Genomic DNA, 15252 nt, shown 5'->3' on the forward strand with positions numbered 1-15252 from the left:
CCCCAAAAATATTAACTTTTCTCTTTTTTGGAATGAACTTTATCATGACCTTTTAAAGCCTATATTATCAAAATTATATCCAAGAGAACCAAATGATCATGGTTTATTTCAAAATATTTGTAGTGTTTTTTTATTTATATGCTCCTTAAAAAAAATTAATTAGAAAGAATGTTTTATTATTTTATTCTTATTTATATATATATTAAGATATAGTTTCTTTTTTATTAAATATTTATTTTTTGTACCGAATTGAGATGTCAAAATAAATATTTAATAAAGATAATAAATATTTTGAGACGGATGGAGTATTGTTTAAATATACAAACTTTCTTTGAGGTTGCTTCATATATCTTTCTCCTCTATGTGGTCTTGATTGTTGAGCATGAAAAAACATTTGCTTTTATCATTTGTATTATTCTTTTTGTCCTATCAAGAGACAAATCTAGAAATTATAGGAAATTATTTTAGAATAAATATAATCTCATTATATTTTTAAAAACAGATTCTTGAATATGTACACATAGGTCTGAACTGAAATAATGTTAGAACCCATCCTTGGTGAAATATTATTGGGTCAATGATTCTTATAAGGGGGATTTTCACACTTGTGTGTGTTGGGGGTGGGGTGTGTCGTGTGTGTTTGATTTTGTGCATTTGTTTCTTTTAGAAGTTGACTTTTTATATTTTGTCCAAGTGCTTTGTATGTCTTTTGACCTTCTATATTATTTTTATTTTAGTTTTAATTAATTTTTTTTATAATCGCACAAATATAATAACATTTTTAAGATTATAAAGTTCGAAAGTTTTATATGTATATAAATATTATTATTTTTATATTTAAATCACAAATTTTAAAAGTTTTTATTTTTTTCTTATTTTGTGTTAATTTAAATTATGTCAGATAGATTAAAACACAATTATAGATTTTGAAGTTGAAAATTGAAAAAATTAAGTTTTTGAAATTGTGATTTTTGAAACTTGAAGTTCTGTGAGTGGAGGTGGAATTGTGGAAGTCCCAAAAACTAGCTCTATGAGCTAGTCTTTGAGAACTAGAAAATATCTGACGATCAAATTTTTAAAATCTAATCAAATTTTATAATCAAATAAATATTTAAAGATAAATTTTCAAAATCTACTATAAAAAGCTAGTTAAGTATATAATGAAATAATAGAGATGAGCCTAAACTTACTATAATATCATATCATTATAAATAAAATAAAAAAGGGAAGTGATAAAAGTAGCACAAAATAATGACCAAAAAAGGGAAAAAACTATCTTGGTGAACAGATTGCATTAATCTTGACTAACCACAGTAACTTCAAATACCCCACCCCCTGCAAAAAGGGGTAAAAGAAGAAAAAAACTTTTATAAAGACTCATTCAATTCAACCTAAATTTTTTTCTTTCGTTTGATTGATCTTTTAGGTACCTATCTGTCTATAAGAAGAGAGTGTCTGGTGAGTAGTGATAGTAATGGTGCCTTGGTTGGTGAATAGAATAAATGCTTCTGTTCTTGCAACAGACCCTACCATATGATAGTGAAACCTCACAAAACCATGACACATTACAAATTGGCTTCTCCTTTTGTTTGTTATCACTAAAAAGAAACCAATTAAGTATATACTACTAACTTCTTTCCTAAATTAATCCATCAAAATTATGATCAAAGAACATGAGAGGGTGGTGACAGTGTAAGTTGAGGTGATGTTAGGTATTATAATTCGAACTCTTCAAAAATGTTGTTGCACATGTATTGTACCCTTTAAAAATATATTACTTTTGAATGATTAGATATTTACATGTCAACAATTTGTGTAATCTTGTATACATTTTAAGACACGATTTGGTGTGACTTTTTATACATATACTTTACTTGTGAAGAACCTCACACGAAATCGAGGACATTTTTGGAGGAAAAACCTAAGTGAATTAAAAATTTAAAGTCAGTTAGTTCGAGTGATCTTGTATACAGTCATAAGACACTATTCATATGACCTTATTGTATGTATATGTCTTACTTTTTGATATACACATATACTTAAAATTTAAAATATTAAAGTCAGTTAAAACGGTAAAACTCACCCAAAATCTTGGTTCATGAGTGCGGTTAAAAGGAGGAAGACGACCATGTGGAGACAACCGTCAAAATATTTAAGCAGTTTCTCTATTAAAAAACTGGCAGACCAGCAAACTTTTCCAGCAAAGCCAGGCATTTTCTCCTTGCATTCCACTAGTTTAGTACTACCCTTTCTACTCTATTTTGCATGTCATTGCCAGCCAGACTAATAGCAGCTCCAAAAATTCATTTTTTTTTGTCTTGGGGTTCTCTCTTCTTAAGCCAACTTTCTTGGAATCTTCATCTTTCTTGAAATTCTGCAAAATTATAGAATTTAGGGTTAGTAACTCTTAACACCAACCCAGATATACAAAATACCCAAAGTTCCAAACTTTATTGTTTCCTCCAAGAAAAGAGTACCAAATCATAGAATTTTAAGCTATACCCATAAATGCACTTTAATTTCTTTCTTGTTTTAAGCAGATACTAAGCAATAAAAATGCTCCTGTTTAGTCAAGATCGAAATCTTGTATTTTTGATAATTGAACCCTATTTGAGAAAAGGCAAAAGGGTTTCTGGAGAAGTAGAGATCAAGAACTTCCAAGACTGGATCCAGCAATGATAATGCTTGAGTGTTTGTGCTGGGGAACATGAGAAAATTAGGTACATTTGTTCATTCTCTTGTTCTTGCTTGGTGTTTTTGTTTGCTTGAATTGGAATTGGTCTCTCCCATCACTGAAAAGGAGATCCTGCTTCAATTCAAGGGTAACATTTCTAGTGACCCTTTTAATAGTTTAGCTTCTTGGGATCCTAATAGAACCCCTTGCGTAGACTTCAGTGGTGTTTTCTGCAATTCTGCTGGAAATGTGGAAAAGATTGTGTTATGGAACACTAGTCTTGGTGGGGTTCTCTCCCCTGCTTTGGCAGAACTTAAGTCTCTACGCATCCTCACTTTGTTTGGGAACCAATTCACTGGCAATATTCCTGCAGAGTATGGAGAGATTGATTCATTGTGGAAGATTAACTTCAGCTCCAATGCTTTTTCAGGGTCAATTCCTGAATTTCTTGGGGATTTACCCAATATAAGGTTCCTTGATTTGTCAAGAAATGTGTACAGTGGTGAAATTCCTGTGTCTTTGTTTATGAATTGTAACAAAACAAGGTTCATTTCCTTGTCCCATAACAATCTTTCAGGTCCAATTCCAGCATCAATTGGAAACTGTCAGAATCTTGAAGGGATAAACTTGTCCTTTAATGGTCTTAGTGGAAGTTTACCTTCACAAATTTGTGACATTCCAGGATTAGTGTACTTGTCTGTGAGGAGCAATGCACTATCAGGACTTGTTCAAGATCAGGTTTCTCCATGTCAAAGATTGGAGCTTTTGGATCTTGGTAGCAATAAGTTCTCTGGTTTGGCTCCTTTGGGGGTTCTTGAGCTGGTGAATCTTACATATTTCAATGTTTCAAGTAATGGTTTTGAAGGGGAGATTGTTAACTCTGGGACTTGTAGTCAGAAACTGGAAGTGTTGGATGTTTCAAGGAATAACTTTTTTGGTGAAATTCCCTTGAGCATCGCGAAATGCAGCGCGTTGAAGTACTTGGACATGGCATATAACAGAATTAATGGAAGTATCCCTACTGAGCTTGCAGATTTGAAAAGCCTTTCCGTTATTCGATTGGGTAATAATTTGTTAGGTGGGACAATCCCAGCCGAACTTGGTAGTATCGAATGGCTTGCAGTTTTGGACCTCCATAGTCTCACCCTATTTGGTGAAATCCCATATGAGATAAGCAACTGCAAACTTCTTCTTCAACTGTGAGTATATTAGTATCTCAGTTTAATTTGTTTTATTTCATCATTGCTTTGAACTGGAATTGAAAAGTCTAATATTTGCTGCAGGGATCTATCTGGGAATCTTTTAGTAGGAGAAATACCACAAAACCTGTACAACTTGTCAAACCTTGTATATCTTGACTTACATCATAACCAACTGAATGAAAGTATTCCATCAACCATTGGAAATTTGTCTAACTTGCACTTTTTGGATTTGTCACAAAATCTGCTGGCTGGGTCAATCCCTGTTGGTCTTGGGGATTTGCAAAATTTAACTCATTTTAATGTATCTTACAACCTTCTATCCGGTGCTATTCCCTCAATTGAGAGCATCAAGAAGTTTGGACCCTCTGCCTTTTTTCATAATAGTGGTCTTTGTGGTGATCCTTTAGAAGTTTCATGCTCTGCCAATGGCACTACTCCTGCAAAAGGGAAACCAAAATTGAGTGTCTCGGCTATTGTTGCTATTGTCGCTGCTGCAGTAATCCTTACTGGCGTTTGTTTGATAACCATCATCAATATGAAGTCTCGACGGAGAAGGAGGAGAGAAGATGAAGCATTCGTGGTAGAGAGCACGCCACTGGCTTCAACAGATTCAAATGTCATTATAGGAAAGTTGGTTCTTTTCAGCAAGACTTTGCCTTCAAAATATGAGGACTGGGAGGCTGGCACAAAAGCCTTGCTAGATAAGGAGTCTTTGATTGGTGGGGGGACAATTGGATCAGTTTACAGAACTTCCTTTGAAGGTGGTGTATCAATTGCAGTGAAAAAGCTCGAGACATTGGGACAAATCAGAAATCAAGATGAATTCGAGCATGAAATTGGCCGGTTAGGGACCCTTCAGCACTCCAATCTTGTGGCTTTACAAGGGTACTACTGGTCCTCTAGCATGCAGTTGATATTATCCGAGTTTGTTCCGAATGGAAACCTATATGATAATTTACATGGACTTAGTTATCCTGGAACCAGCACTGGTGCTGGTAACCCAGAATTGAATTGGCCAAGAAGGTTTCAGATAGCAGTTGGAACAGCTCGAGCGCTCGCATATCTTCACCATGATTGCAAACCTCCAGTCCTTCATCTTAATGTCAAGTCCACTAATATACTCCTGGACACAAACTATGAAGCCAAATTGACTGATTATGGCCTGAGTAGGTTCCTTCCCCTGCTGGATAACTATGGACTAACCAAGTTTCACAATGCAGTTGGTTACGTTGCGCCAGAGTTGGCACAAAGTCTGAGACTAAGTGATAAATGTGACGTTTACAGTTTCGGGGTGATTCTGCTGGAGTTGGTTACTGGGAGGAAACCAGTGGAGAGCCCAGTAGCTAATGAAGTGGTGGTCTTGTGTGAATATGTTAGAGGATTGATAGAAAGGGGTGCTGCTTCGGACTGTTTTGATAGAAGTTTGAGGGGCTTTGCAGAAAATGAGCTGATTCAGGTAATGAAGTTAGGCTTGATTTGTACTTCTGAACTACCTTCAAGGAGACCTAGCATGGCTGAGGTAGTGCAGGTTCTTGAGTCCATCAGGAATGGCTTGGGATCATAGTAAAGAATCAGTAGAGCCCTTGGTATTCTTGAATTTGGAATAAGAGTGATTAGGAGGTGACAGCTTTTGGTACAAAGAGAAGATTCTTTTGTATTTGATTTGTTATTCTTTTAATCAATTGATCATTGTAAGTTTACAATAAAGCCATTCTTTTCCTGAAAGATGCCAATGCATTTTTGATGTCTCATATACAGCTTGACAATTTATAACCATTACAATATTGCTGTCCCTTTACTGTTACCATTAAGTGGATAAGAATTTCCTCTTTGACAAGCATATATCAACAACCTTTAAATGTATGAAAGAAATCAATTCATTTCTCGAAAAACATTATCTAGTGCTACCATAAGAATGAATGTGAACAAATAATGAGTCCATACATCTACCTGTAACTATACAACAATGAGGAATAAAAAGAAAATAAGATATAAAGACCTTACTTATTGACTATGCACAAAGAATTTGGAAATGAATTTCAATTGAAACCATTTCTACATGCTATATGTTTTTCCTTGCATCAACTTTGACTGCTAATTCACCTATCCTCAAAATCCACAAACTGGGAGGAGAAATGCATTTGTGAACATGACAAAGTAGGAGAGGACCAAGAACACACTTCAGGAATTTTCTGCATACAATCTGGCAATTTTTTTTTTGTTTTCTCTGCATTTAGTTCAGAGTGCTGCACCTGATCTCATTATCCGAACATTGATAAATAATGAATCCATTAAAATCACATATCACACGACCCGTAAAATCTCTGCAGAAGTTTTGGACCTTTGGTTACTGTTGACTAATGAAAGGGATCGTATCATTAGCAACTTAACTCAGGGACTTACGTATCTCCAAAACTTTCTGAATACGTTGCATAACTGTGGAAATGTCTTTCTCACTTAATGTCGAAAAACATAACCTGAACCACCCAGGTTCAACACAGTGGCAGGAAGAACCAGGAGTTACATTGATCTTAGCTACATTTAGTAGATTATCCCAAAGCTCAATCTCACCCTTCTCATTATACGACCGAATTAACCTGCTCATGTCAGCCCAACAATAGAAGCCCCCGCTAGTTTTGGTGCACTCAACTCCGAGCTGCTTCAATCCACTGATAAATAGGGAAGACATCCTTCTTAGCCTCTCTCTATTCTTTTTGATAAATTGTTGTATAAACTTTGCATCTGATAGCATCTGGATGAGTAAATGCTGTGTTGGCGCTGAAATGGATGAGAATCTTGTCAATTTTTTCGCAGCAGCTAGAACATTTTCATTGCAAGAATAGATGACCCCAACCCTAAAACCAGGAAGAGAGAGGTCCTTAGAGAGACCATACACAATGTGTACCCTGTTCCGGTCAAAATCCTCAGAATCAATTATCTCTGCTATGCTGACAAACTCTCCACTTTCATAAGTTGATCCTGCCAAGATTTCATTGGATATTACATGGATGTTCCTCTCAGTTGCAAAGTCTAAGAGGTTATAAAGTGTCTCCCTAGAGAAAATATTGCCCACAGGATTCGAGGGGTTAGAAATGATAACCCCTCGTACTTTAAGACCACGTTTCTTAGCTTGGTTAAAAGCTCGGTCAAGAGCATCAATGCTTAAGTTAAAGTTGTCCGCACTGCGGCAAGGAACAGGTATAATCTCCACTCCAGTTCTCCATTTGACATCCCTATCAAGACTGCAACTGTGTTGAGCTCATTTACAATAAATGCGTAAAAATGACCAAAAGATTGAAATTTCGTTGGAAAGGAGAATAAACTCACCCAGGATAATATGGTGAGGGAACAAGAAAAGCATTTCCAGGATCAGCTAGGCAGAAGCTCAGTATCTCAAGTGCAGGAGTTGCACCACCGGTAAGAACCATTTGCGAGGGGCTGAAGGACACTGATTTCTCCACAGCTTGAGACATAAATTCTCCCACAGCCTGCATACAGGTGAGAAGTCATGAAAATCAATGCAAAGAGATACCATAAATAATGTAGAATCACACAAAACACTTATTGTTTTTATGAATCGATCTTCATAGTGGCTCAAGGATGATTTCATATATTGTTGTTACACAATTCTCGAACCCACAATTTTAAAAGGTAAATCCATAAGATCATCTCCCACCCATAGAATACCTGACAACAAAGGTAGCCACTCATATTTCAAAGCAGGGGCGGAGCTACGCTCTGGACACCCTTTGTCGGAAAATTACATTATATATAGATTAAATCTTAATTTATATTCGTGCATATATTAATTTGGACACCCTTACAACCAATAGATTCCAGTAGCGCAGTGGCAATGAATTGCACAAAACTTACATGATGCCCAGGTTTGAATCCGTGTGTCCGTGCATTTTCTTTTTATTGTAGTCTACTTAAAATCTGTAAGATATAAAAAATGCACAATTTTGACGTGAAGTGAGCAATAGCTCGATGGCAATTGGGTGTAGAAGTATGCAGGGCATGCAAGATTGAATCGCTATAGGGTTATTTTTTTTGAATTTACTATCCAAAGTTTGGACACCCTTCACGAAATTTCTGGCTACGCCACTGTTTCAAAGAGGCCAAAATTGCCTTCCATCTTCAACAGGTACTGCAAAACTAGCAATAGATCCTTCGACAGGTTGCATAATGATGAGTATTGAGGTGAATATTTATCAAGGAAATAATAGTTCCACCTCTTAGAACAACTGAGTCCATTACTCATCATTAACTTGCTTACAACGAAAACCATGCAGAATAAAACAGGTTAAACTATCCTCTTATGTGCTGAAATATTGAAACTAGATTTTTTATAATATCACACTGCAAGGGATCCATTGTTCTGGTCAGGACAAACATCACCACAGAAAATCATCATATGCTGAAACAACATAAATAACTGAGCTAGATCAGCAATAATCATGAGTTTCCAGCACAAGTTTTACCAATGCAATGCTCGAGTAGGAGAAGACATATACCAACAAAAATATACAAAAAACTTCTTCCATCCCTCTGGATATGGTTTGGATGCTTTGTCCGGTCAAACACATTTTCAGGTTTCAAAATTTTCTAATCATTTCTCTTCTTTTGTATTTTATCCTCCTTTGTTAGACAATCATGGTCTCCAAAAGCTCAAGAGAGAAATCAAAACATTCAGAGGCGTGTTCATTTTCCAAAGTGGTGCTTAGCGTCAATAGCATAGAAGTTAAAGCTTTGACAAACTTTTCAGAAGTTAATTGGCACTGTAGAAAGATAGTGAAGCTTATGCACTGCTTTTCCTTACGCTTGTTGTTCATTATAAACTTAGAAATCTCAAGACGGGACATACAATACCCTTGTATACAATAGGTAATTTTGGAATTGTCAAATGCCATTACCAATCCCGCAGCCCGGGGTTCACATTTCAAATTAAACCAGATATAAAGCACACTGAACTAGCAGATGGGTGATAATTGATATGGAATAACTGTTGTACAAGCATACATAACATTTTTTGAAGTTATATGGACATGACATGAGCTCATCCTTGGTTACAACTATAAACAAATACCACCCAAATAGGTCTCTCATTGATTTTTTCCTATAAAGTCCTAACTCAAATTAGCAACTTTAAGTTTTACTAACTTTTTCAAGTTTCAATTTCCTTCTCTAGCCTGTAAAAACTATAACCATATAAACAACTACTAGTACTTTATTAGTTCAAGAAGAAGAATACCTAATGAAAACAAAGGATATCCAATACATGTCAACATTATATCAACAAACAAGTCACTAGTAGTGTGCAAGGAAAAATTAAACCCTTACCACTTTCAACTCCAACAACCCGTCAAATGGCTGATAAGTAGCTATTCCGCTTATACTCGAATCTTGAGTCATCATCATCCATCTTGACACATTTTCTGCTAGCCATTCTTGAACTAAATCCAATGACAACTATAAACATACAAACAAAAACAAAACTCAAAATGATCAAAACAACAAACAAAAGAAATACATAGAAAGGAAAAAAATTCAATTTCCAACAAGAAATGTACTGCATTTGGTATGAAGGAAATGCTTTCTATAGAAAATGATCCCAGAAATTGGAGAGAAATGTCAATTTTTGCATATTATTACCTTGTTTTCTGCTAATCCTAGCTGAATAACACCATCTGGATTACTTGACTCGTCATAAGGGTCTTCAGAAGCTCTTTTCAATCCAACATAGTAAGGGCTACCATCAATTTGATTGGAAATAATCGAATTAGCTCTGGCAGATACCTGAGATTGCCCAGTAGTTCCCTTCGGTGACAGTAATATACGTGAATGAACCCTTTGTAGACCAGACCCAGAAGACACCTCCGGCAAATGGGTCGGCGACGGCGACCTCGCCGGAGCTGTAGAATCACCGTTATTGTCGCGGCCAGAGGAACGATTTCGTTTGAGGTAGAGTTGCCAGAAATAGAAAAGAGCACAGGGTATAACTGAACCCAAGAAAAGACCACCCCGACCTTGTACTACACCTTGTAAGGGTACTATCACCCTCATCGCCGTCGTGGCTCCTCCTCCGTCTCTGCCGCCGCCGCCAGTTGAAATGGTTGTTGTTCTGGTTGGTGAACGGTCTCTTGACCTTGTCATAACTGTGACATAGTGGTGGCGGAGGTGGACGGAGAGTACGAAGGGTGGTGACTGGTGAGTGATGGAGAAGAGATTTGGAGAAAATGGTGGCAAATAGTTGGTCGTATTATTATCTTTTTGTCCGCCTAAAGTTTTTTAATTTCCTCTATTTTTTTCTATACGAGAAATTTTCAAGAAATTTTTTAATTTTTCGCGGTTTGTCTTGCTTGTTTTGTGGCACCCAAGGGGGTGACCCGTGACCGTATAGGTATAAAACTCAATAGGATGATGTTGGCTAATGATGGTGTTATGGGTAGTAGTAATAGCTAATGATATGGTGAATGATGACGGTAGTTGGCGATATGTAGTGGTGATCGATAATGGTAATTATTGGTAGTTATTGATGGTTATTGTGGTTAGGGGCGGAGTCACCTTACAATAAGGGTTTATCCGAATTTTTTTTGATAAAAAATTATATTATTTATGCATAATTAAAATAATTTTTTATGTATATATATAGTAGATGTCGATTCCGCTTCGACTATTTTACGTGTCTATTTTTTAAAATTTTGTATTCCTTTACTAAAAATTTTGATTCCACTACGAGTTTTGATAATAGAGGTTAATGGTAATTATTGTAAAATGGTGGCTAATGGTGATGACAATTAATTGCAGTAAATGACAACAATAGTGATTAAGTTGAGGATGATAGTTATGGGTGATAAATAGTGATAATTTATAACAGTGAGCAATGATAATATATAGAGATAGATGAATAGAAGATTAATAGAATTAATGAACCTACATCTTTGTAAAAAATTTTATACAGATATTTTAATGAATTAATACTTTATCACATAGTTTAGTCTTTTAATATATTCAAACTCACTAAATGATTGTAACATAAAATGAAAAAAAATAATGTCCATGGTTAAGATCTAGATAATTAAGATTAAAAATTTAAAAATAAATAAATTTAATGACAGAGATTTAAATATTTAAGATAAAGTACAAATAAATGAGCATAATTATCCCTCAAGTCTCCGTCTTGAAGGAGTAACAAGTGTTGAAGGACCTTTAAGAAAATTATATAGATTATAGATTTAAATAAGAGTAAATTTAAAAATAAAATTAAAGATTTTTATTTCCTAGATGCTTATTTTAGACAATTTTTTGTAGATAAAACAATTTATTTATTTTTGTTAAAGAATGGATGAAATAGTTCTTTGGAATTAAAGAACCTTTTGAGTTAGCAGGCCAAAAAGTGAGCTATCATTTCTTTTATGTGTGATGACAACATAGTACTAATCTACAAGTAGAATACGATGTTGTTTAATGAGTTAAGATCCCCCCAAAGTAAAGTCGAGAATGTGGCCATCATTTGGTCATGATCAACAAGTTTAATTTCATAGCTAAACACTACTACTGCTTAAAGACAAAAAATGATCCAGCTTATTCTTGTCATCTTCTAATCTCCAATGTAAACCACAAATCTAGAAATAATAGAAAGACCACTAATCCAACCAAAGACTATTCTTCTTTAAAGAATCATTACTAGAAATTATTAGATTTAATCGAATTTCTATTTGAATTTTTAGTTTCGTTCCTGACTATAAAAATAGATACACTATTTAAATTCAATGTTTTAAATCTTTAAATTTCTAGCATTAAATATACTATATATTGTATAACTAAAGTTATGAATTTGAAAATTACTTCTAATATAATATTTTAATAATTTTTACATATGTATTTTGTATTTTATGTTATTGTGTTTCGATGGCGTGATATGACCATTAGATAAGAGGAATATTCAAGTCCTATACATTGGAGCCACAAATATTAACGGTGGTTATGCTTTTTGGATCTATAAGTAAAGCCTCTCCTCATTTGTCACGTGCTACCATGTTCTTTTTCAATATCCTTCGTTTTATTTTGAGAAAACTAAAAATATTAAATATTGATATGGCCTATGCGGGATGGGACGCAAACAAAAATATTATACGAGGCAGGGGTGCGCGGATTAAAGTCGTAGCTATTTTTGTATAGTTTTTTTTTATTATTTATTTTTATATTAGAATTCAATTAATATGAATTTGTGTGTTGCACGGTTTATTTATGAGGACGGTGCTTCCAGAAAATCTATGATTGAGAATAAAGGAATCTCAATTATCCTATTACACTTTATGTTGATCCCCGTGCGAGGTTCTAATATCAAGATTTTTCTTGTTTCTTATACGATTTTCTTTTCCCGTCTCCAAAGTTAGAAAATAAAATCAGCTAAGAGTTTGAATCACATTGATTATTTGGTCAAAAAAATTAAAAATATTTTGAAATAATTTATCGAAAATTCGTGTTTAGTCATAAAAAATTCATAATTTGTTGGATTAACAAAAGATTATGTGAAAGGAATTGTTCATTCTTTTTCTCTCAATAAATTTCATTTAAGCTCCATAAATCTTTAAGAGACACAAAAACAATATAATTTACTGGGATAACAAAAATTACAAAATCTTCAAATACGTAAATTTTATTTTGCGTCTCATTCGATACAAAAAATTGTAAAAAGAAATTTAGTGAACTCTTTGGAGACATCTTGAAAATTCCATAACATCTTGAAAAATTCACAAAGAGATCAAAACATCGACTACATCGTCTTTCTCAAAGTTCTACCAAAACTGCCATTTGTCTAAACTTTTTTATATACTCCATATAGAATATCCACAATCTTTAAGGCCCAACTACTTGTCATTATCAATTTTTTATTATTATTCCTTATATATACTCTGCCTTTGCCAGAGTTTTGTTTATGTGCGGCTAGATTTTTATTAAATTTCTTCAAAAAAAAATATTTAATACAATTTTAATTTATTTTGGTACTATACTAAACAGTACTACGATTCAGTTATGGAAAGATTTCCTGTATTTTTTTTTAAATTACACTCTTATACTATGAAAATCCTACACTTAAGGGGGAGGAAAAATGGAAAGCCCGAACTTTATTGATGGGATATTTTGATCCCCTTCTGTTTACTCACTTTAAATTGAGTATCCGTTTTCCTCCCTTTCCTGCTAGGATTGAAAATCTTGTATTTTACATATTCATACGATTGAGTCCTTGGATTTTCGAAATAGTGTAAAAAGAAGTGCTTCAAATTATTGCTATTTGATTCGGACCTGTTCTAAATGAAATTTGAGAGGAGCTGAAAGCCACTTGACTCTAAGGAGAGGACCACCAGCTAGCGGATCAGAAAGATGGGCACCTGATATCTATGAAGGTTCACCCACCCCGGTTACAACATTCCTTTCTATTGTGCCTAAAATCTCTATTTCTAATATTTCAGGTATTTCTATTTATGGTTCTTATGGAGCTACCCTCTCGGGTAGACTGGGTCCATCACAGGCCTCGATGTCTGCTCGTTCTCCCCTCTTCAATTTCCAATGAACTAGTGACTACTAGAGTAGAGTTAAGTCAAAAGGTATACATAGCCTAGGAGTACACATTGATGAGCATCTCCTATAATATATGTATATATCCTTAATTAAATATATTAAAATATAAACTAAAACTATAAATATGATGTTTTTTCATCGTTACTTTTATGAATTTTTAAAACATTTATTTATTCTTTTAATTAAAAAAATAAATATTTTAAGAACATTTATCGTTCGAACATTATAAACAGAAAAATGAACAAAAATTATTTAATTAGATGTACTAACTATTAGTAATAACTTTTTTTTGCACTTTAAATATGTAAAATTATTTGTAACTTTATTTAAATATAATATTTATTTAATAGAAATTTCTCCTTTTTGTTTTAGTTGTTTATTTGTTTTTTCGTTTCAAATTATCTTAAATATACTTAGTTAGATGAAGTTTCATTGGTATAGAATTTTCATAATATAAAAGGTTTAATTTTTTTTAGAAAAGGGACGAAATTATAGGGGTTGTAAGTGGGGATATTAATAATATAGGGGATGTAAGTATTTAATTATAAAATACATGAAATTTATCTGATATTGAGTTATAATACAAAGGTATTTAGTGTAGTTTTAATGTAGTTAACCCTTTTTAAAGATGATTTTTAATTATAAAAACAAAGAAACCATGCTATAAGATTTGTACGAATCCTACGATAACAATTAGGAGGCTGTAGGCAATTTATATATATATATATATGAATGCATATGAGTATTGTTTGATTAGTTGAAATACCATTATTATCAACTATCGTTATCGTTGCTACTCACCCCCATAAACAACTATCACTATCCAAAATCATTATCACATTATTGTCAATCAAAATAATAGTTATCAGCACGCTTAATCATCATTTACAATCATTACCATCAACCATCATTACCATAATAACTATCAAACACTGCCAACTATCAATATTAATAGTCACATAATTATACTGTCAACCACCATCATCATTCATCGTGACCATTAAACATTAACTATCACTAGTACAAATCCACCACAAATTATCAAGAGTTGCCACCATTACCGCTACTACTTACGATCAACATCGATTATCCCAATAGGCACAAAAGTGATTTGACAATTAGATACTTTGGCCCAACGTTTAGTTTGTTGTATTGCATTTGGCCCAACGTTTAGTTTGTTGTATTGCATTTGGCCCAAACATAAGATGGTCCTCAAATTATTCTGAAATCGAGATTTTACATTTTTATTTGAAAATTTGTTTTGACTCTGTGAGATGATTTATGTGGTGCTGTTTAGTAGTGTGGGCTATTTTATTTGAAAATTTGTTATCTAACAATATAGATTTACCATTTTTATTTCTGGATCAAAAAATGATATCAAAATTAAATGAAAGGAGCTATTGCATTTAATTATTTTTTTTGGTTTGATGATTATGATTTATGGTTACAAGTGCAACACTGGTAGAGAGGAAAAAAACCAAAAAAGAAAAAGACAAAGCAATACGTTGAAATTACCCGTGTAACTCTAGTAAATGGAGTACAAAGGTAGAACCGTGGGGTAACTTTTTGACTTGAAAATAAGAGAACCATAAGAAGCACCTTAAATGAGAAAATAAATGCATTTCTCTATCAATATATAACAATAACATACCGTATCTAGTGTAGTCTCACATAATGGTATTTAGGGAGGATAAAGTATTATATGCAAATTTTATTTTTATCTTAGAAGTGGGATAGAAAGATTGTTTTTAATAGACTCTCTCAACTCAATAACAAAAACAGTTTAGAGAA

The 15252-nt window shown here is 33.6% G+C and overlaps 2 protein-coding genes across 3 annotated transcripts; one reads left to right on the forward strand and one right to left on the reverse strand.

The window, feature by feature from the left end:
• The first annotated feature begins 2089 nt into the window (after positions 1-2089).
• Positions 2090-5652, forward strand: LOC129889934 (probable LRR receptor-like serine/threonine-protein kinase At1g12460). The gene is made up of 2 exons (XM_055965411.1): positions 2090-3873; positions 3958-5652. Exons 1-2 carry the CDS (start codon positions 2708-2710, stop codon positions 5438-5440), a joined length of 2649 nt encoding a protein of 882 aa, XP_055821386.1. The 5' UTR covers positions 2090-2707; the 3' UTR covers positions 5441-5652.
• Positions 5653-5901: 249 nt separating this feature from the next.
• LOC129889935 (probable aminotransferase ACS10) lies at positions 5902-10191 on the reverse strand. 2 transcript variants are annotated; one of them, XM_055965413.1, is made up of 4 exons: positions 9529-10191; positions 9217-9345; positions 7204-7364; positions 5902-7109 (listed from the first exon to the last, which is right to left on the reverse strand). In XM_055965413.1, the coding sequence occupies exons 1-4, from the start codon at positions 10027-10029 to the stop codon at positions 6263-6265; spliced, it is 1638 nt and encodes a 545-aa protein (XP_055821388.1). In that variant the 5' UTR covers positions 10030-10191; the 3' UTR covers positions 5902-6262. The 2 variants fall into 2 exon arrangements, with proteins under 2 accessions (XP_055821388.1, XP_055821387.1); XM_055965412.1 differs by having other exon boundaries at positions 5902-7118.
• Positions 10192-15252: the final 5061 nt, after the last annotated feature.

Source organism: Solanum dulcamara, chromosome 5 (assembly GCF_947179165.1).
Source record: "Solanum dulcamara chromosome 5, daSolDulc1.2, whole genome shotgun sequence".
NCBI lineage: Eukaryota > Viridiplantae > Streptophyta > Magnoliopsida > Solanales > Solanaceae > Solanum > Solanum dulcamara.

Bases quoted from the DNA above. Each gene is read 5' to 3' on its own strand.
- LOC129889934 (XM_055965411.1), top strand. From the start codon at position 2,708: ATGAGAAAATTAGGTACATTTGTTCATTCTCTTGTTCTTGCTTGGTGT. The intron at 3,874-3,957 runs GTGAGTATATTA...TATTTGCTGCAG, and splicing joins TGCAAACTTCTTCTTCAACT to GGATCTATCTGGGAATCTTT.
- LOC129889935 (XM_055965412.1), bottom strand. From the start codon at position 10,029: ATGACAAGGTCAAGAGACCGTTCACCAACCAGAACAACAACCATTTCA. The intron at 7,365-9,216 runs GTAAGGGTTTAA...ACCTGTATGCAG, and splicing joins GGTTGTTGGAGTTGAAAGTG to GCTGTGGGAGAATTTATGTC. The intron at 7,119-7,203 runs GTGAGTTTATTC...ACACAGTTGCAG, and splicing joins CCCTCACCATATTATCCTGG to TCTTGATAGGGATGTCAAAT.